We start from the raw sequence: 21,867 nt of genomic DNA on the forward strand, positions 1-21,867 counted from the left end.
CTGGACACAAACATCAGGACATCTGCTGAATGAGGACACAGAACCCAGGACAGACACGAAACCACAGTTGGAAAGACACAGATGCCCACACAGTCCTCCAAAGAATAGGGGCGAACAGGGAGACAATGGGCACACACCGAGCCAGAGGCCCACATGGCCACAAATAGTCTTTACCCCTGATGGTCAGCATGGCTGATGTCTTCTCCTGTCCACACACACACGAGTACTCCCCAGCATCTGCCACCGCCAGGCCACGGATCTCCAGCTCACACATGGCCCCGTCCTGCTTCAGGCTGACTCTGTCCCCATCTCTGAGGGTCTCAGACCCCTTCCTCCACTCCACAGGGGCCGCCGTGCTTAGCTCACAGTGCAGTGTGGCTGTGGCCCCTTCTGTGGCCTCCTCATTCTTCAGACCTTTTATGAACTTGGCAGGTAATGCTGGGGAGAGCCAAGAGTCAGGAAGACACCAGACTGTCTTGGGCAGTCTGTGTCCAGGAAGAGATACCCACAAGTACCACACAATCTGCAGAAGGCCACAGCATGAATGACTGAATGAAGCACAGGAGAGGTGGGAGACAAATGGCTCAGGAGGAACAGGTCAAGCCTGAACGTGAACATCAGGACAATACTGGACAAGGAAATGGTGGCCAGGAGACCCCAGGGGGACCCAACTAGAGAGATACAGATGTTGACACAGTCTAACAGAGGGAAGGTGGTGATATAGTCACAATGGGCAGACACCAAGCAACAGGTCCACATGGCCACACATGGTCTTTACCCTTGACAGTCAGCATGGCTGATGTCCTCTCCTGCCCGCACATGCACGAGTACTCCCCAGCATCTGCCACCACCAGGCCACGGATCTCCAGCTCACAGACGGTCCCATCCTGCCTCAGGCTGACTCTGTCTCCAGCTCTGAGGGTCTCAGACCCCTTCCTCCACTCCACGGGGGCCGCCTTGCTCAGCTCACACTGCAGCGTGGCCGTGGTTCCTTCCATGGCCTCTTCCTTCCTCAGGCCCTTGGTGAACTTGGCAGGCAGGGCTGGGGAGGGTCAGAAAGACACAGACACAATCACGGTCTCTGGCCACATGGATGAGACAGGACACGAACTTCACAGAGAGGACACAAACCCAAATGGACATGGGCCATGTGCTTGGTGTGCTGAGCACACATGGTGGGTGGTGGCTTCCTCAGCCTGGCCTGTGCACAGTGTGGCCATGGGCTCTTCAGTGGCTCCTCAGGCCTCATACTTGGTATGACTCTGCCCAGCACGGCTCGGGAGAGTCGGACACAGAACCGGAGATTGTTGGGGGCAGGACACCCCAGGACAGAGGACAAGACAGACTCCCAAAGGACAACAGGACTAGCAGTGACCAAGGGATGGGAAGTGGGTGGGATGCTGGCTTCTCATGGTTCACACAACAGCCCAGGAGATGAGGTGGATTCCATGGAGTAATCGATGGAGGATGACACCGAGAGAATGTGGGAGAGAAAGAACGTGAATATGGACTGAGTGCAGATGGACGTCACAAAGTCAAGTGGACACCAGAACACAGCTCTGCTTGGCCTCATGCGGTCTTTACCCCTGATGGTCAGCGTGGCTGATGTCCTCTCTTGCCCGCACACACACGAATACTCTCCAGCATCTGCCACAGCCAGGCCATGGATCTCCAGCTCACACGTGGTCCCATCCTGCTTCAGGCTGACTCTGTCTCCAGCTCTGAGGGTCTTGGGCCCCTTCCTCCACTCCACAGGGGCCGCCTTGCTTAGCTCACAGTGCAGCGTGGCCGTGGCCCCTTCTGTGGCCTCCTCATTCTTCAGACCTTTTATGAACTTGGCAGGTAATGCTGGGGAGAGCCAAGAGTCAGGAAGACACCAGACTGTCTTGGGCAGTCTGTGTCCAGGAAGAGATACCCACAAGTACCACACAATCTGCAGAAGGCCACAGCATGAATGACTGAATGAAGCACAGGAGAGGTGGGAGACAAATGGCTCAGGAGGAACAGGTCAAGCCTGAACGTGAACATCAGGACAATACTGGACAAGGAAATGGTGGCCAGGAGACCCCAGGGGGACCCAACTAGAGAGATACAGATGTTGACACAGTCTAACAGAGGGAAGGCGGTGATATAGTCACAATGGGCAGACACCAAGCAACAGGTCCACATGGCCACACATGGTCTTTACCCCTGATGGTCAGCGTGGCTGATGTCCTCTCCTGCCCGCACATGCACGAGTACTCCCCAGCATCTGCCACCACCAGGCCACGGATCTCCAGCTCACAGACGGTCCCTTCCTGCCTCAGGCTGACTCTGTCCCCAGCTCTGAGGATCTCCGGACCTTTTCTCCATTCCACAGGGGCCGCCTTGCTCAGCTCACACTGCAGCGTGGCCGTGGCTCCTTCTGTGGCCTCTTCCTTCCTCAGGCCCTTGGTGAACTTGGCAGGCAGGGCTGGGGAGGGTCAGAAAGACACAGACACAATCACAGTCTCTGACCACATGGACAAGACACAAACGTCACAGAAAAAACACAAACCCAAATGGACATGGGCCACATGCTCGGTGTGCTGAGCACACACGGTGGGTGGTGGCTTCCCTCAGCCTGGCCTGTGCACAGTGTGGCCATGGCCTCTTCAGTGGCTCCTCAGGCCTCATACTTGGTATGACTCTAGCCGACACAGCTGGGGAAAGCCAAGAAATAGGGAGAACAGTCGGCTGTCTGGGGGACTTGTGTCCAGGACGGGTACACACACAAGGATCAAACAACTACAAAGGGCCACGGCCTGAACGAGACACACATGCAGAGATGGTGAGAGAGGCAAATGGCCTTGCAGAAACAAAGGGCACAAAGCACTGGACACAAACATCAGGACATCTGCTGAATGAGGACACAGAACCCAGGACAGACACGAAACCACAGTTGGAAAGACACAGATGCCCACACAGTCCTCCAAAGAATAGGGGTGAACAGGGAGACAATGGGCACACACCGAGCCAGAGGCCCACATGGCCACAAATAGTCTTTACCCCTGATGGTCAGCGTGGCTGATGTCTTCTCCTGTCCACGCACACACGAGTACTCCCCAGCATCTGCCACAGCCAGGCCACGGATCTCCAGCTCACACATGGCCCCATCCTGCTTCAGGATGACTCTGTCCCCAGCTCTGAGGGTCTCAGACCCCTTCCTCCACTCCACGGGGGCCGCCTTGCTCAGCTCACAGTGCAGTGTGGCTGTGGCCCCTTCTGTGGCCTCCTCATTCTTCAGACCTTTTATGAACTTGGCAGGTAATGCTGGGGAGAGCCAAGAGTCAGGAAGACACCAGACTGTCTTGGGCAGTCTGTGTCCAGGAAGAGATACCCACAAGTACCACACAATCTGCAGAAGGCCACAGCATGAATGACTGAATGAAGCACAGGAGAGGTGGGAGACAAATGGCTCAGGAGGAACAGGTCAAGCCTGAACGTGAACATCAGGACAATACTGGACAAGGAAATGGTGGCCAGGAGACCCCAGGGGGACCCAACTAGAGAGATACAGATGTTGACACAGTCTAACAGAGGGAAGGTGGTGATATAGTCACAATGGGCAGACACCAAGCAACAGGTCCACATGGCCACACATGGTCTTTACCCTTGACAGTCAGCATGGCTGATGTCCTCTCCTGCCCGCACATGCACGAGTACTCCCCAGCATCTGCCACCACCAGGCCACGGATCTCCAGCTCACAGACGGTCCCATCCTGCCTCAGGCTGACTCTGTCTCCAGCTCTGAGGGTCTCAGACCCCTTCCTCCACTCCACGGGGGCCGCCTTGCTCAGCTCACACTGCAGCGTGGCCGTGGTTCCTTCCATGGCCTCTTCCTTCCTCAGGCCCTTGGTGAACTTGGCAGGCAGGGCTGGGGAGGGTCAGAAAGACACAGACACAATCACGGTCTCTGGCCACATGGATGAGACAGGACACGAACTTCACAGAGAGGACACAAACCCAAATGGACATGGGCCATGTGCTTGGTGTGCTGAGCACACATGGTGGGTGGTGGCTTCCTCAGCCTGGCCTGTGCACAGTGTGGCCATGGGCTCTTCAGTGGCTCCTCAGGCCTCATACTTGGTATGACTCTGCCCAGCACGGCTCGGGAGAGTCGGACACAGAACCGGAGATTGTTGGGGGCAGGACACCCCAGGACAGAGGACAAGACAGACTCCCAAAGGACAACAGGACTAGCAGTGACCAAGGGATGGGAAGTGGGTGGGATGCTGGCTTCTCATGGTTCACACAACAGCCCAGGAGATGAGGTGGATTCCATGGAGTAATCGATGGAGGATGACACCGAGAGAATGTGGGAGAGAAAGAACGTGACTATGGATTGAGTGTAGATGGATGTCACAAAGTCAAGTGGACACCAGAACACAGCTCTGCTTGGCCTCATGCGGTCTTTACCCCTGATGGCCAGCGTGGCTGATGTCCTCTCTTGCCCGCACACACACGAATACTCTCCAGCATCTGCCACAGCCAGGCCATGGATCTCCAGCTCACAGACGGTCCCTTCCTGCCTCAGGCTGATTCTGTCCCCAGCTCTGAGGATCTCCAGACCTTTTCTCCATTCCACAGGGGCCGCCTTGCTCAGCTCACACTGCAGCGTGGCCGTGGCTCCTTCTGTGGCCTCTTCCTTCCTCAGGCCCTTGGTGAACTTGGCAGGCAGGGCTGGGGAGGGTCAGAAAGACACAGACACAATCACAGTCTCTGACCACATGGACAAGACACAAACGTCACAGAAAAAACACAAACCCAAATGGACATGGGCCACATGCTCGGTGTGCTGAGCACACACGGTGGGTGGTGGCTTCCCTCAGCCTGGCCTGTGCACAGTGTGGCCATGGCCTCTTCAGTGGCTCCTCAGGCCTCATACTTGGTATGACTCTAGCCGACACGGCTGGGGAAAGCCAAGAAATAGGGAGAACAGTCGGCTGTCTGGGGGACTTGTGTCCAGGACGGGTACACACACAAGGATCAAACAACTACAAAGGGCCACGGCCTGAACGAGACACACATGCAGAGATGGTGAGAGAGGCAAATGGCCTTGCAGAAACAAAGGGCACAAAGCACTGGACACAAACATCAGGACATCTGCTGAATGAGGACACAGAACCCAGGACAGACACGAAACCACAGTTGGAAAGACACAGATGCCCACACAGTCCTCCAAAGAATAGGGGCGAACAGGGAGACAATGGGCACACACCGAGCCAGAGGCCCACATGGCCACAAATAGTCTTTACCCCTGATGGTCAGCATGGCTGATGTCTTCTCCTGTCCACACACACACGAGTACTCCCCAGCATCTGCCACCGCCAGGCCACGGATCTCCAGCTCACACATGGCCCCGTCCTGCTTCAGGCTGACTCTGTCCCCATCTCTGAGGGTCTCAGACCCCTTCCTCCACTCCACAGGGGCCGCCGTGCTTAGCTCACAGTGCAGTGTGGCTGTGGCCCCTTCTGTGGCCTCCTCATTCTTCAGACCTTTTATGAACTTGGCAGGTAATGCTGGGGAGAGCCAAGAGTCAGGAAGACACCAGACTGTCTTGGGCAGTCTGTGTCCAGGAAGAGATACCCACAAGTACCACACAATCTGCAGAAGGCCACAGCATGAATGACTGAATGAAGCACAGGAGAGGTGGGAGACAAATGGCTCAGGAGGAACAGGTCAAGCCTGAACGTGAACATCAGGACAATACTGGACAAGGAAATGGTGGCCAGGAGACCCCAGGGGGACCCAACTAGAGAGATACAGATGTTGACACAGTCTAACAGAGGGAAGGTGGTGATATAGTCACAATGGGCAGACACCAAGCAACAGGTCCACATGGCCACACATGGTCTTTACCCTTGACAGTCAGCATGGCTGATGTCCTCTCCTGCCCGCACATGCACGAGTACTCCCCAGCATCTGCCACCACCAGGCCACGGATCTCCAGCTCACAGACGGTCCCATCCTGCCTCAGGCTGACTCTGTCTCCAGCTCTGAGGGTCTCAGACCCCTTCCTCCACTCCACGGGGGCCGCCTTGCTCAGCTCACACTGCAGCGTGGCCGTGGTTCCTTCCATGGCCTCTTCCTTCCTCAGGCCCTTGGTGAACTTGGCAGGCAGGGCTGGGGAGGGTCAGAAAGACACAGACACAATCACGGTCTCTGGCCACATGGATGAGACAGGACACGAACTTCACAGAGAGGACACAAACCCAAATGGACATGGGCCATGTGCTTGGTGTGCTGAGCACACATGGTGGGTGGTGGCTTCCTCAGCCTGGCCTGTGCACAGTGTGGCCATGGGCTCTTCAGTGGCTCCTCAGGCCTCATACTTGGTATGACTCTGCCCAGCACGGCTCGGGAGAGTCGGACACAGAACCGGAGATTGTTGGGGGCAGGACACCCCAGGACAGAGGACAAGACAGACTCCCAAAGGACAACAGGACTAGCAGTGACCAAGGGATGGGAAGTGGGTGGGATGCTGGCTTCTCATGGTTCACACAACAGCCCAGGAGATGAGGTGGATTCCATGGAGTAATCGATGGAGGATGACACCGAGAGAATGTGGGAGAGAAAGAACGTGAATATGGACTGAGTGCAGATGGACGTCACAAAGTCAAGTGGACACCAGAACACAGCTCTGCTTGGCCTCATGCGGTCTTTACCCCTGATGGCCAGCGTGGCTGATGTCCTCTCTTGCCCGCACACACACGAATACTCTCCAGCATCTGCCACAGCCAGGCCATGGATCTCCAGCTCACAGACGGTCCCTTCCTGCCTCAGGCTGACTCTGTCCCCAGCTCTGAGGGTCTTGGGCCCCTTCCTCCACTCTACAGGGGCCGCCTTGCTTAGCTCACAGTGCAGCGTGGCCATGGCTCCTTCCGTGGCCTCCTTGGTCTTCAGACCTTGGATGAACTGAGCAGGTAGTGCTGTGGAGGTTCAGATGGACAGAAGCCATCAACCCCTCTGGAGGATTGGGGGCACAACATGAACACTCCAGATGGGAATAGAGCAGAAGAGTGGAGATGAGAACAGGCAGAGTGTGTGTGTGTGATTGTGAGAGCTTCTGGCATCCTGCCTTGAGGTGAAGTTGGCCCAGGGACTGGCTCCCTCCAGGTATCTTGTCTTCTCAGTGTCCTCCTACCCTAACCCTTCATACAGGCAAGCTCTGGCCTTACCTGTACTGAGTTCTAAACCAAGCTCCTCCAACTCAAAACCCATGTTCGTGATGTAATGGACATCTCTCATGGAGGAATTTCCATGAGACATCTCTTGGCCATGATATCCACTGCTCCACTCTTGCCTCCATCCCAATCTTTCTAGCCCACATGGGGCATCCATCCAGTACTGGACACACCTGGGCTCACTGCATGCCATCCCCACCTTCTCTACTTCACAAGTTCCTGTCCAGACCCCACTGAACACTCACTCTCCTGCCTCAGATCTCACAGACCATGATGGATGCAGCCATGCCTTCTAACCACACCCCTGGTCCCTCCTCCACTGTATTCCTAGTCCAGGCAGGGCTCCACAAGTTACAGCTGATCAGTATCTACCCTGGTCCCACCATGTTGAGAGGGGACTCATGTTCCCCCAAATTCATGTCAGATCCCCAACCCCAAGACCACAGAATGGGCCTATATTTCAAGATGGAGTCTTTAAAGAGGTGATTAAGGTAAAATGAGGTCACTAGGGTGGGTCCTGATCCTGTATGACCAGGGTCCTTACAAGAAGAGGAGATCAGGATACAGACATGCGGAGAAAGACAACCATGTGAGGACACAGGGAGAAGGCAGTCATCTGTAAGCCAATGAGAGGCCTCCAGAGAAACCAGCCCTGCCCTGCCTGGATCTCAGACTCCAACCTCCAGGACTGTAAGACCACACATTTCTGATGTCTAGGCCACTTCTCTGTTGCTCAGCCATGCTGCTTTTGGTTTTAGGAGTGGGTTGCTGCTGTGACAAAGAGCTCAAGTTGTGGAAGTGGCTTTGGAACTGGGTGTTGGGCAGAGGCTAGATTTTGGGGGCAGCTGGATCAGTGTAGATTGCCTTGAGGAGATCATAGTGGAAGGTGTCAGTATGCACATTATGGCACTTCTGGTGAGGCCCAAAATGGAAATGAGGAACAGGTTATTGGGCACTTGGAGGAAAAGTAGTCTTTGTAGGAAGTGGCAAGGAACGTGGCTGAGTGCTGTCCCAGAGTTTGTGGAAGGTGGGACTTGTGAGCAGTCATCTTCCATGTTTAGCTGAGGAGATCTCTAAGCAAAGAGTTGAGGGAGAAGTCTTACTTCTCCTTGCTGCTTCTGGTGAAATGTTAGAGCAGGGAAGAAGCTGGGGACAGAGTTGTGGTCACCCCGGAAGGATGTGCAGGGGTCTGGTCTGATGAGTAGAACTCCTGCAAACTGCATGGGAGACCAACCAGGCTGTTGAGAGCATCCCACCCAGAAACACCACAGCTATGCCTAAATCAGATGGAGATGAAGGGCTGAAATGGTGGAAACCGTCAGCCTTGTGGGGTTCCTACAGGATGGGCCCATGCAGTTGCCTAGCTGTGGACATATATTATCCTTCAACAAAGGGAAAGAAGGAAATCACAGTCACTTCAGAGCTCACAGGACTGCCATGGCACCCATGGTCAGCGGCAAGGTCAGCACTCATGGGCCCAGAGGACAGAGCACTGAGCCAGAGGCTACTTCTCCAGCCTTAAAATCCAAGAGTCAGTCCTGCCCATTCTTGCATCTCTGGGGACCAGTGACCCTCTCCTTCATTCCTGTTCCCCGCTTTGGAATGGGAATGTGTATCCTGTGCTGATCACGCTTCTGTGTTTGGGAGGCATACAGCCTGACTTCACAGATTCACAGCTCAAAAGTAATCCACCTTGAGTCTCAACCAAACCTCGTGGACATGCTGCTATCACACTTTGGATTCTGAGGTGACATGGGAATCAGTTAAAGCTTTGGGGCCTTGGGGACAGGCTGAATGTATTCCACATATGAGAAGGACATGCATTTGGGGGTAGAGGGCATGAGAGCAGAGGGTCATGGACGGACAGTGTCCTACCCACAAATTGGCATGCTAGAGTTGTACCCCAGGACCTCAGAATGTGAACATATTTGAAAATAAGGTCTCCCGAGAAGTAATTAGGGTAAAACGAGGTCACTGGGGTGGGTCATTATCTAATCATACTGGTGTCCTTGTAAGAAGAGGAGATCAGGACACAAATACACAGAGAAACAACCAAGTGAGGACACGGAGGAGATGGTAAATGCACACCAAGGAGGGAGGCTCCTGGCTCCTTGATCACAGACTTCCAGCTGCTAGGAGTGTGGGCCCACATGCAGTGTTTGTCACGCAGCCCAAGCTGACTGGGACAGAGCCCTTCAGATGCTCCACAAACCTGCAGGGTCAATCAAACCTTGTCACCAAAGGAGGGCCTGGCCTCTCTGGCCACCTTATCCCTAAAGCCCCCAACAATGCCCCTCGGTCCTGCACACATTCGTCACAGGACACACATTCTCCTAACTCCACACCTGGGCCCACAACTTGTGCCTATATGTAGCCCGAACACATGCCACAGCCACAGCCACAGCCACAGCCACAGCCACAGGTAGCTTTCCTGGACTGTGATGCCCCTCCATTGATGTTCACCCGGGAGTCCCTGCACCATCCACCCCTGCAGCCTACATAGAGCTGACCAGTGTGTTCTTAGTGTGAGCTTGTGGGATGGACCAGACAGATGGTCAACATGTGGCCCTAGCGTGACAGCAACATTGAAGGATATAGGGGAAGCAGAGTGAAAGGGAGAGGGAAGTCACTCAGTTGGCCACTGGTGGATGTTAACCCTGATGGTCAGCATGGCCGACATCCTCTCCTGCCCGCACACACACAAGTACTCCCCAGCATCTGCCACAGACAGGCCACAGATCTCCAGCTCACACATAGTGCCGTATTGCATCAGGCTGAATCTGTCCTCAGCTCTAAGGCTCTCAGACCCCTTCCTCCACTCCACAGGGGCCACCTTGCTCAGCTCACACTGCAGCGTGGCTGTGGCTCCTTCGGTGGCCTCTTCCTTCCTCAGGCCCTTGGTGAACTTGGCAGGTAGGGCTGGTCAGAGCCAAGGATCAGGCAGACATCAGACTGTCTTGGGAATTCTGTGTCCAGGATGAGATACCCACAAGCACCACACAAACTGCAGAAGGCCATGGCATGAATGAGTGAATGAAGCACAGGTGGGGTGGGAGGCAAATGGGCCAGGAGGAGACACAAGCCTGGACAAGAACATCAGGACAAACACTGGGCACAGAGAAGGATACTGAGAGATCTCAAGGGGACCCAACTAGAAAGACACAGATGTCGACACAGTCTAACAGAGGGAAGGTGGTGATATAGTGACAATAGGCAGACACCAAGCAACAGGTCCACATGGCCACACATGGTCTTTACCCCTGACAGTCAGCATGGCCGATGTCTTCTCCTGTCCACACACACACGAGTACTCCCCAGCATCTGCCACCACCAGGCCATGGATCTCCAGCTCACACACGGTCCCATCCTGCCTCAGGCTGACTCTGTCCCCAGCTCTGAGGGTCTCAGACCCCTTCCTCCACTCCACGGGGGCCGCCTTGCTCAGCTCACACTGCAGCATGGCCGTGGTTCCTTCCATGGCCTCTTCCTTCCTCAGGCCCTTGGTGAACTTGGCAGGCAGGGCTGGGGAGGGTCAGAAAGACACAGACACAATCACGGTCTCTGGCCACATGGATGAGACAGGACACGAACTTCACAGAGAGGACACAAACCCAAATGGACATGGGCCATGTGCTTGGTGTGCTGAGCACACATGGTGGGTGGTGGCTTCCTCAGCCTGGCCTGTGCACAGTGTGGCCATGGGCTCTTCAGTGGCTCCTCAGGCCTCATACTTGGTATGACTCTGCCCAGCACGGCTCGGGAGAGTCGGACACAGAACCGGAGATTGTTGGGGGCAGGACACCCCAGGACAGAGGACAAGACAGACTCCCAAAGGACAACAGGACTAGCAGTGACCAAGGGATGGGAAGTGGGTGGGATGCTGGCTTCTCATGGTTCACACAACAGCCCAGGAGATGAGGTGGATTCCATGGAGTAATCGATGGAGGATGACACCGAGAGAATGTGGGAGAGAAAGAATGTGAATATGGACTGAGTGCAGATGGACGTCACAAAGTCAAGTGGACACCAGAACACAGCTCTGCTTGGCCTCATGCGGTCTTTACCCCTGATGGTCAGCGTGGCTGATGTCCTCTCTCGCCCGCACACACACGAATACTCTCCAGCATCTGCCACAGCCAGGCCACGGATCTCCAGCTCACACGTGGTCCCATCCTGCTTCAGGCTGACTCTGTCTCCAGCTCTGAGGGTCTCGGGCCCCTTCCTCCACTCCACAGGGGCCGCCTTGCTTAGCTCACAGTGCAGCGTGGCCGTGGCCCCTTCTGTGGCCTCCTCATTCTTCAGACCTTTTATGAACTTGGCAGGTAATGCTGGGGAGAGCCAAGAGTCAGGAAGACACCAGACTGTCTTGGGCAGTCTGTGTCCAGGAAGAGATACCCACAAGTACCACACAATCTGCAGAAGGCCACAGCATGAATGACTGAATGAAGCACAGGAGAGGTGGGAGACAAATGGCTCAGGAGGAACAGGTCAAGCCTGAACGTGAACATCAGGACAATACTGGACAAGGAAATGGTGGCCAGGAGACCCCAGGGGGACCCAACTAGAGAGACACAGATATCAACACAGTCTAACAGAGGGAAGGTGGTGATATAGTGACAATGGGAGACACCAAGCCACGGTACACTTGGCCAAACATGGTCTTTACCCCTGATGGTCAGCGTGGCTGATGTCCTCTCCTGCCCGCACATGCACGAGTACTCCCCAGCATCTGCCACCACCAGGCCACGGATCTCCAGCTCACAGACGGTCCCTTCCTGCCTCAGGCTGACTCTGTCCCCAGCTCTGAGGATCTCCGGACCTTTTCTCCATTCCACAGGGGCCGCCTTGCTCAGCTCACACTGCAGCGTGGCCGTGGCTCCTTCTGTGGCCTCTTCCTTCCTCAGGCCCTTGGTGAACTTGGCAGGCAGGGCTGGGGAGGGTCAGAAAGACACAGACACAATCACAGTCTCTGACCACATGGACAAGACACAAACGTCACAGAAAAAACACAAACCCAAATGGACATGGGCCACATGCTCGGTGTGCTGAGCACACACGGTGGGTGGTGGCTTCCCTCAGCCTGGCCTGTGCACAGTGTGGCCATGGCCTCTTCAGTGGCTCCTCAGGCCTCATACTTGGTATGACTCTAGCCGACACGGCTGGGGAAAGCCAAGAAATAGGGAGAACAGTCGGCTGTCTGGGGGACTTGTGTCCAGGACGGGTACACACACAAGGATCAAACAACTACAAAGGGCCACGGCCTGAACGAGACACACATGCAGAGATGGTGAGAGAGGCAAATGGCCTTGCAGAAACAAAGGGCACAAAGCACTGGACACAAACATCAGGACATCTGCTGAATGAGGACACAGAACCCAGGACAGACACGAAACCACAGTTGGAAAGACACAGATGCCCACACAGTCCTCCAAAGAATAGGGGCGAACAGGGAGACAATGGGCACACACCGAGCCAGAGGCCCACATGGCCACAAATAGTCTTTACCTCTGATGGTCAGCATGGCTGATGTCTTCTCCTGTCCACACACACACGAGTACTCCCCAGCATCTGCCACCGCCAGGCCATGGATCTCCAGCTCACACACGGTCCCATCCTGCCTCAGGCTGACTCTGTCCCCAGCTCTGAGGGTCTCAGACCCCTTCCTCCACTCCACGGGGGCCGCCTTGCTCAGCTCACACTGCAGCATGGCCGTGGTCCCTTCCATGGCCTCTTCCTTCCTCATGCCCTTGGTGAACTTGGCAGGCAGGGCTGGAGAGGGTTGAGATGACACAGAGAACATCAGACTGGGGAATATGAGGATTCAGGATGTGGGCATTCAACAATGAAACACATCCTAGAGCAAATAAGGAATCAAAGCATGGACACTCAGACATGTGGGAGAATCAATGTGTAGGGGTAGAGTGTGACTTAAACCCATCTGGGTATAGGCCAGCAAGGAGACAGAGGAGCTGGCATCCTCAGAGGACCTCAGGACATGGACACACATGGAGAAATGGCCACAGTGCCCACAGGGGACATCTTCCAGCATCTCCCATGGCCCATCCTGCCTCAGACTAACCTGATACCAGATTCAAGGGCCCAGGTCCCTCCTCTACTCCACACACCCCAAGCTGCCCCACTCAGATCACACCATGGCCATGGGCCCCTCAGTGGCTCCCTATATCATAGTGATTTTGTGATCCTGATGGATATAGACAAGGAAGGAGACATGAACACAGCCCCCTAAACTCTTCACAGGAGCAAGGACCACCCAGCTGGGCGGGAAACAGGAGCTGCCCTCCTCCTGGACTGTCACCTTACAGTTGGTGTCCTTGTGCCCCACACTTCTATAAGTGGCTCTCTAGGGCCACCTACAGCCAGTCAGCCTGGGTACTCTGCTCCCCCTCAGCCCCTGGCAGCAGCTCCCGGGCTAGAGGGCACTCAGGCTGCAGGGCAGGCCGCCTGCCCGTACCCCATGAGTTCACCCAGTGCCTCTTTGGCAAAGATGTTGTGCCTGTCCACATGGCTCAAGCAGCACAGTGGCCTGGCCTTGCTCCTGGGACCTCTTCAGGATGTGGTGGGTGGCCTCATCCTGCCCTGTCCCATCTGCTTCCCTGCAGGAAGTGACCAGGCCCCCAAAAGGGCCCCTGAGGACCCCAGCCCCCGCCCAGGGAACCACCAGCCATACCATGGTCAGGACCTGGGCATCCCCAAGGGCCTTGGGCCCCTCACAACACTGCACAGGCCCCCCCTCCCTTGGCCTGCCCAGGCCTCAGGACCTTTGTGAATGGGATGGTCAGGCCTGGGAGGGTCAGACAGACACAGACCGTGAACTCAAGCCAGAAGAGGAGGAACGTCCACAGACACAAAACTGGCAACATGGCTGCCGATTAGAGGCAGGCTCCCTGGGGATGGTGGGCAAGACGCCCCCAGGAGGCGGCTCCACTGCACAGGGAGCCCCCCCCCACCTGCCCCCTCCAGCCTCGCCCCCCACAGGACATGGCCCTGACATCCCTGACCCCTGGACCAGCCCTCCTGATCCAGCTGACACAACCCTATCCTTCCCTGTGCATCCTGTTGCACCCTAGCCTGACGCCCCATTGGACCCTTGCGCTGCTGCTGTGAGAACAGCCAACCCACCTGCCAGTCACCACACATGGACCCCCACCCAACCATGGACACTCACCTGCCTTCCTGGGTCAGGCACTCCTGACCTTCCCCTCTTTCTACACCCAAACCTCACCTCCCGCCTCATCTTGTCACACAGCCCCAACATCACGTCACCACCATACCCACCTCACCTCACCTCTGCACTCACCTCACCTCACCTTCCTCACCCGTCTCGCCTCAGCTCCTCGCCTACCTCGCCTCACCTTCACACCCACTTTGCCTCAACTTCACACCCACCTCGACTCACCTCACTAACCCACATCACCTCACCTCCCTCACCCACCTCACCTCACCTCCACACACGCCTTACCTCACCTTCCTCACCCGCCTCGCCTCAGCTCCTCGCCTACCTCGCCTCACCTTCACACCCACTTTGCCTCAACTTCACACCCACCTCGACTCACCTCACTAACCCACATCACCTCACCTCCCTCACCCACCTCACCTCACCTCCACACACGCCTTACCTCACCTTCCTCACCCGCCTCGCCTCAGCTCCTCGCCTACCTCGCTTCACCTTCCTCACCCACCTCGACTCACCTCTTCACCCTCCTCACCTCAGCTCCACACTCACCTCACCTCAGTTCCACCCCCACCTCACCTCAGCTCCACACCCAATTCACGTCACCTGAACTTTCATATTTACCGCAACAAACCTTATCTCCAGATCCAACAAGCCTCTACTTCATCTCCATACCTAGACCTTACCTCCACCCATCCTCCACACCCACACTTCACCCCCTACAGCTCTCCCATGACCCTGCATGTGTGTCCTGGCTCTTCTCCTTAATCAGCCTCCTGGTATCCTTGTCTTGAATAACCTTCAATCTACTTCCTAGCTCCTCCTCTGGCACGCTCCCTTCAGAGGCCTCAAGAAGGCTATAATTCTCCTATTTGTGTTGTGGGATGCCCCCCATCACTCCCCTAGATATGACCTCCTGAGGGCAGGAAGGGCCTTGTTCTCTGCAGTTTATCCAAAATGAGCGTCACACAAGGAGGTCCTAGAGATTCATGCTTCAGGATGCAGGAGACACACAGAGAAGCAGGAGGGCCATACAGTGACCAGAGCAGAGCAATAGGACATGACACAGCTTTGGGACATAGAGACACTGCTCCACATGGCCACACACGGTCTTTACCCCTGACAGTCAGCATGGCTGATGTCCTCTCCTGTCCACACACACACGAGTACTCCCCAGCATCTGCCACGGCCAGGCCACGGATCTCCAGCTCACACACGGCCCCGTCCTGCCTCAGGCTGACTCTGTCCCCAGCTCTGAGGGTCTTGGACCCCTTTCTCCACTCCACAGGGGCCTCCTTGCTCAGCTCACAGCTCAGTGTGGCTGTGGCCCCTTCTGTGGCCTCCTTGCTTCTCAGTCTTCCTATGAACTCAGCAGGCAGGGCTGAGAAAATTCAGACACAGAACATCAGGTTGTCTGGAGATTGTTGGGGGCAGGACATGACATGACAGAGGACAAGACAGACTCCCATAGGACAACAGGACCAGCAGTGACCAAGGGGTGGGAAGTGGCTACGATGCTGGCTTCTCGTGGTTCATACAATAGCCCAGGAGATGAGGTGGATTCCATGGAGTAATGGATACAGAGTGAGGGAGAGAAAGAACGTGAACACGGACTGAGTACAGATGGACGTCACAAAGTCAACTGGACACCAGAACACAGCTCTGCTCGGCCACACACGGTCTTTACCCGTGATGGTCAGCGTGGCTGATGTCCTCTCCTTCCCACACACACACGAATACTCCCCGGCATCTGCCATGGCCAGGCCACGGATCTGCAGCTCACAGATGGTCCCGTCTTGCTTCAGGCTGACTCTATCGTCAGTTCTGAGGGTTTCAGACCCCTTCCTCCACTCGACGGGGGCCTCCTTGCTCAGCTCACAGCATAGTGTGGCCGTGGCCCCTTCCATGGCCTCCTTGCTTCTCAGTCTCCCTATGAACTCAGCAGGCAGGGCTGCAACAGGGCCCAGCAGACAGAGAATGTCATTTTCACCCTCCCACAGGGATGAAAGGGGCCTGTGGGCAGGGCAGGCAGGGACGCTTACCCTTCACAGTGAGTGTGGCCAAGGTCATCTGGTCCCCAAAGCAGCAGGAATACTGCCCACTGTCCTGGGGCCGCAGGTCCCGGACCACCAACTCCAGCACAGTGCCCTCCTGACGCAAGCTGTACTTGCCTCCAGGCTGCAGAACCTCGTCTCCACGGTGCCACTCCACGGGTGTGACCACAGAAGACAGCGTGCAGCGCAGAGTGGCAGCCCCACCCTCCAGCACCTCCAGGTCCTTCAGCCCCTCCTGGAAGCGTGCTGGCCGTGCTGTGGGCAGGCACAGGCTTGGTTCAGCACCCACGTCCTTCATCCTGGCAGAGGGCCCCCTGTGGCTGACGACAGCTGGAGACATGGCAGCCAGAGAGCACAGGCAGGCCTGCCTCACCCTTTCCACACTGGGGGCTATGGAGAGCGATCCCCAGAACTCTGTCTTCCAGGAGGGGCAGCCAAACAGTTGAGAGCACAGAAGGGCAGAGTAGCATGAACCGTATCCCCCCAAATTCCTACGCTGGAGCCCCAACCCCCAGAATGACTGTGTTTGGAGATGGTCTTTACAGAGGCCATTCAGGTAAAATGAGGCCATCAGGATGAGCCCAATCCTACAAGTCACGTGGTCACGTAATAGAAATTAGGACACAGACACAGACAGACAACAATGCAAGGACATGGGGAGAAGTTGGGGTGTACATGCCACGGAGAGAGGCCTCGGGAGGATCTAGCCACGCTCATGCCTGGACCTGACACTTCTCAGCTCAGGGAGAGGAGACAGTCAAGGTCTGTTGCTTCACTGCCCAGCCTGTGGTATTTGTTATGTGGCCCGTGCTGAGACAGGTGAAGACAAGCCAGGTCAGAAGGAGGGGGACACAGAGGTGTCAGAAAACAAGACACAGGAATGAAGCAAGAAACATGCGGCTGGTCAGGAGACAGAAGAGGGGTGATTCTAGCAAAGCAGCAGAGCCCTGGAGATAGACAGAGGGGGCCCTGAGATGTGGGTGTGAGCCCAGGAACTTACCGTGGACCCTGACAATGGAGCTGCTCCAGGAGCCCCCGGACTCACACTTGTAGCGCCCGCCATCCTGCAGGGTGGCACCAGTAATGACCAGCTGGGCCCGGTGGCCCTCCTGGCTCACCTGGCACCGGGCTGATGGCCGCAAGACCTTCCCGTCCTTGGTCCAGCACACGGGGCTGTCCAGGACTGTGGTCTCACAGGCCAGGGTCAGATCCTCCCCCTCCGTGACTGTAGCGTCTGTGAGCTCACGGGAGAAGACACTTGGCTTTTCTGGAGGTACAGAAAGAAGCACAGGACACTTGGGGACTCCTGCAGACCAAGCAGCTCCCTGGCTGAGTGTGTACCTACCCCCTCAGCCTGAGGCCACACCGGGGCTGCCAGGGGCACAGAGAAGGCCTGGCATGGCATGGCCCACACAGTGGGGATGGTGGGATCACCTCTGCACCCACATGCAATGGTCGCCTTCAAACAGCCCCACCTCCCTGGGGTCCATGGGCTGGGCACCGCCCCGTGAGCCCCAGGACCATGCTCTCTACATGGCCAACATCTGCCCTCCACAAGGCTGCACCCTCAGCCACATGGACTGGGCACCACTACAGGGCTGAGCACACAGCCCACCTAAGACCCGCAGGGTGGCTGAGGCCCGCTGGTCCCCTGCTTCGAAGTGGATGGTGCCGGAGTCCTTGAGAGCAAGCTGCCGCAGGGTGAGCACGTGGTAGCCCCCTGACTGAACCTCAATCTCATTGAGCTCGTTGGGGTGCAGGGGTGTCTTGTCCAGGAACCAGTGGACGGGCCCGTAGTCGGCAGGGGAGATGCGGCAGGAGAAGGTGGCTGAGGAGCCCTCGTGCACCTCCACGTCCTCCAGATCCTCCGTGATGAGCACTCTCTGGCCTGCAGGGCACAGACCGGCAAGTCAGGCTCCGCTGCAGCCAGCTGCCGAGGGAAACGGGCACTCCCCGAGACCTAGACGGGGTGACGGCCAGAGAGAGCACGCAGCTTTCCCGGGCTCGGGACGACAAACCCAGGAACCAGGAAGGGGGGCAGAGCTGAACTGTCCAAAATGTTTGCTTTGGTTCCATGGATGAGCCCCAAAGCCATGTGTGGGGTCCTTCTGCAGAGCACGGCGGGGGGACCACAGCAGGCCCTGTGTCGCCAAACTGTGCTCCCACACCTGCCCACCCCCAAGGTCACTGAAGGCCATTAAGTCATGGATGAACACAGGGAACAGGAGTGTGACAACAGAGTTGTGTCTATGTTACAATTTTGATCACGTGCTTTGGAGGCTTAGCGACGTGACTTGTTCGGAAAACACCCTACTTCTGCAGCCGACGTAGGCTGGGGACAACTCAGAGACAAATCCTAGTGACTAAGACGGACTCAGCCTCCTGGTTCCCCCTGCGCTGGCAGGTGTCTCAGAGCTGTGGGACCACGCAAGGAACGCGTGGACAGCCCGGTGGTGGGCAATGTGAGCCGAGCAGACAAGGAAACAGTTGAAGACTGACTGCCCGACGGGCACGAGTCTGTGTCTTGTCTTCGAGGAAATTGATGCCCACTGTCACTGACATTTTTTGGATTAAACCTGAGTACCAGTTTCCCACAGAGCATGGTTTCTGCCGCAGTCACAGGGTGCTTTAGTGTGAGCTCACTGCATTTGCTGGATTTCGCAGAAAAGCAGAGAAAAAACACAGCAAGTCTTCTTTGTTGTTCTTTCTTGTTTCCTGTGGACAGATCCCTTCCCCTCAAGGAGGGACCTCCCCCTGACCCTGGGTGCTGGCGTTGGCATTGGGAGGGCGATGCATGGCCACGCCTGGACACCAGTGTGCCCTGTGACCTGGGGCCAGCCCCGGACCCTGCGGCAGGCCCCCATCTCCTGATCTGTGAGGTGGGTGCATGGCAGTTGCAACTGCTACTCTCACTGGGAGACCTCCCAGGCCACACACCCCACGTGCAATCCCTGCTGAGCGGCGGTGTGGGGGCCAGGCTCACGCCAGCAGGGCCTCGGAGACTAGACCATCCAGGGCCCACCTCCCAGGGATAGGGAAACTGAGTCTGGTCTCCGAGGGCCTCCAAGTCTACTTTAAACAAACAAAGCTCACACCCGACCACGCCGTAGGCCAGCACAGCGCCAGGCCTCACCTTGCACCAGAAGCCGGGCCTGGGAACAGGCCTGGCCGATGTCACAGGTATAGGTATCACTGTCTGCTTTGTTCAGTGCGTTGATGGTGAGTTTCAAGGTCAGGCCCTCCTGGCTGGGTGTGTGCTTCCTTGACGCATGCAGCTCTATGAGGCCCTTGCGCCAGGTCACCATCGCTGCGGGACGCTCTGTCTTGCACACGAACACGGCCGTGCCCTTCTCCTCCACCTGCAGATCAGCCAGCTCCTCCGTGAACCGGTTTGCCTTTTCTGGGAAGGGGGTAGGAAGGAGTGGAGGTTGAGGGCCCCCTGGGACAGGGAAAGGCCCCCACCATGAGCAGCTCCCCTGCTGAGGCCATGGGGACCCAGCCCGGGGTCTCTTGTGGGGTCACCTTCCACACGGAGGCTCGCTGTGCTCTTGGAAGCCTCTGTCTCACATGTGTATTCGCCTGAGTCCTTGGGTGAGACCGCGTGGACCACCAGCATGGCCCGAGTGCCTTCCGTGATCAGGTCATACTTCTGACTCTTGCGAATGGCCTTCCCGTCCCTCAGCCAGCGCACCGGGGTGCTGGCCCGAGACAGCTCACAGCTCAGCACCACATCCTCGCCTGGACTGGCCTGCTGGTCTTCCAGTGGTTTCGTGATATCCGCTGGCCTCTCTGAAGAGAGCAGAGCAGCCACCCATGAGGCGCGGCCATGCCCTAGCCATGCTTATAGGGCAGGTGACCACAGGGACCTTGGGCCCAGGAGCCTCAGGGCCCTGGAAATCAGGAGCCCCCATGGTCACGGGGGAGGGGCTGGGAAGGGGAGACATGAGACCACAGACTCTCACAGCTCAGCATCATTCACAGTCCCAGGACTCATAGCGTGGCCATGGCCAGTGAAAACTGGGAACTGAGTGTCACCCATCTGCACCTGGATTTATGCCAGGGCCATGCGCTCAGGAACACCAGTGGCGGTTTCACTAGCTCAGTGAGCCACGAGCCTGGGGGCTCCCACAGCCATCAGACCACACACTAGAGACTAGAAACCCTGCTTCTGCCCAGAGTCTGAACAATATCGTCCTACAGAGGGAACTCCCTCAGATGACTAAACCCCCCAGCACCCCAACAGGTGTCTCTGGGTCTCCAACCAGGGAGCTCTCCAGGGCCCGGCCTGAGGCCCCACTCCACCCTCAGCCCCGCGGAGACAGGCCCCCACCCTGCCCTGCCTGTGGTGCCCACCTCTGACAATGAGGGAGGCCTTGGAGGTGAGGTCCCGCACAGAGAACACCACCTCCCCAGCATCACTAGGAGCAGCATCTTGGACAGCCAGGGTGTACTTGCGGCCCTGGCGTGTGGCCCGGAAGCGGCCCGAGCCACCCACGGTCTTCCCGCCCACTGTCCATATGGCCACATCGCCGGTGTTCTCGTGGGACAGGACACACTCGAAGCTGCAGCTCTGGCCCTCCAGCACCTCCACCGTTTTCAGCCTCTTGGTGATGCCCACGTGCAGGTCTGTGGGCCACAGGAGATGGCGGTCGTGCCAGGCCAGGCTCTTGGACACCAGCCCCTTCCCCTCCCCACGAGACTGGCACTGTTCAGCCCAGAGCCACCCCTGGCCAGACCCCAAGACGGCTGAGATCTCACTCCCATCTGCAGCCCCAGCCCTGGTGGACCTGCTGCCCCCTCAGCAAATGCCTCCAGCTGGCCGAACCCTGGTGTTTGCATCACGGACAGCTGTTCCAACCAGTGTGGCCACTTCCTGTCTGCTACAGAACAAGTACTGTCCACAGCAGTCACCAGATCGAATGCTCCAGAAGGGCAAGGACGGGAGCCCCAAATGAAGGGGCCATCCAGCTCTAGAACAAACTCACCACACTGCCCTGCCCCCTTCCCTATCTCACCTCAAACTGCAGCCAGACCAGCAGGGACCCGCCACAGGCTGACTGGGCAGCAAGCCTGCCATGCATATGCCCGTGAGGGAGGACGGGACCAGAGAAAGTGGGCCAGGGCAGCAGTGCACACAGGAGGCCAGGCCCAGGCTGAGAGGGACGTCTAAAGGGACCCAGTGTCCTGGGGGTGAGGGGGCTGATGGTGCCCTGCTGGCTGGGTGGCCTATGGTGTGGCTCCATAGTGAGACACGTGGCCTGCCAACAACCACCTCACCAGGCTGTGCCTGTGGCCCGGGAGTCCCTCCAGGTCATCCTATGCCTGACATCTGGGTCTCTGCCACTGGCCACCCCCAAGCGATGACCCTGACTGTACCCTTCCGTGGCCCCCACAACTGCCCACACACAGTCCCCGG

At 57.1% G+C, this 21,867-nt stretch overlaps 1 protein-coding gene across 21 annotated transcripts in view; it reads right to left on the reverse strand.

Annotated features, from left to right (window-relative positions):
- OBSCN (obscurin, cytoskeletal calmodulin and titin-interacting RhoGEF) overlaps positions 1 to 21,867 on the reverse strand; it is a 142,732-nt gene that overhangs the window by 55,314 nt on the left and 65,551 nt on the right. For 9 of the 21 annotated variants that reach the window (XM_087862428.1, XM_087862430.1, XM_087862443.1 and 6 more), the window contains 21 exons: positions 20,805 to 21,077; positions 19,974 to 20,240; positions 19,585 to 19,851; positions 18,067 to 18,339; positions 17,452 to 17,718; positions 16,440 to 16,706; positions 16,085 to 16,348; positions 15,515 to 15,778; positions 12,711 to 12,974; positions 11,872 to 12,135; positions 11,270 to 11,533; positions 10,464 to 10,727; positions 5,881 to 6,144; positions 5,277 to 5,540; positions 4,438 to 4,701; positions 3,632 to 3,895; positions 3,028 to 3,291; positions 2,189 to 2,452; positions 1,585 to 1,848; positions 779 to 1,042; positions 175 to 438 (listed from right to left, as the gene is read on the reverse strand). In XM_087862428.1, coding sequence (XP_087718554.1) covers positions 175 to 438; positions 779 to 1,042; positions 1,585 to 1,848; positions 2,189 to 2,452; positions 3,028 to 3,291; positions 3,632 to 3,895; positions 4,438 to 4,701; positions 5,277 to 5,540; positions 5,881 to 6,144; positions 10,464 to 10,727; positions 11,270 to 11,533; positions 11,872 to 12,135; positions 12,711 to 12,974; positions 15,515 to 15,778; positions 16,085 to 16,348; positions 16,440 to 16,706; positions 17,452 to 17,718; positions 18,067 to 18,339; positions 19,585 to 19,851; positions 19,974 to 20,240; positions 20,805 to 21,077 — 5,574 coding nt within the window. Of the gene's footprint in view, positions 1 to 174; positions 439 to 778; positions 1,043 to 1,584; positions 1,849 to 2,188; positions 2,453 to 3,027; positions 3,292 to 3,631; positions 3,896 to 4,437; positions 4,702 to 5,276; positions 5,541 to 5,880; positions 6,145 to 6,686; positions 6,951 to 8,776; positions 8,778 to 9,861; positions 10,125 to 10,463; positions 10,728 to 11,269; positions 11,534 to 11,871; positions 12,136 to 12,710; positions 12,975 to 15,514; positions 15,779 to 16,084; positions 16,349 to 16,439; positions 16,707 to 17,451; positions 17,719 to 18,066; positions 18,340 to 19,584; positions 19,852 to 19,973; positions 20,241 to 20,804; positions 21,078 to 21,867 lie in introns of all 21 variants that reach the window. The other 12 variants (XM_087862442.1, XM_087862431.1, XM_087862446.1 and 9 more) reach the window with 11 other exon arrangements.

This window comes from Ursus americanus, chromosome 5 (assembly GCF_024610735.1).
Source record: "Ursus americanus isolate L20-20 chromosome 5, mUrsAme1.1.p, whole genome shotgun sequence".
Taxonomy (NCBI): domain Eukaryota; kingdom Metazoa; phylum Chordata; class Mammalia; order Carnivora; family Ursidae; genus Ursus; species Ursus americanus.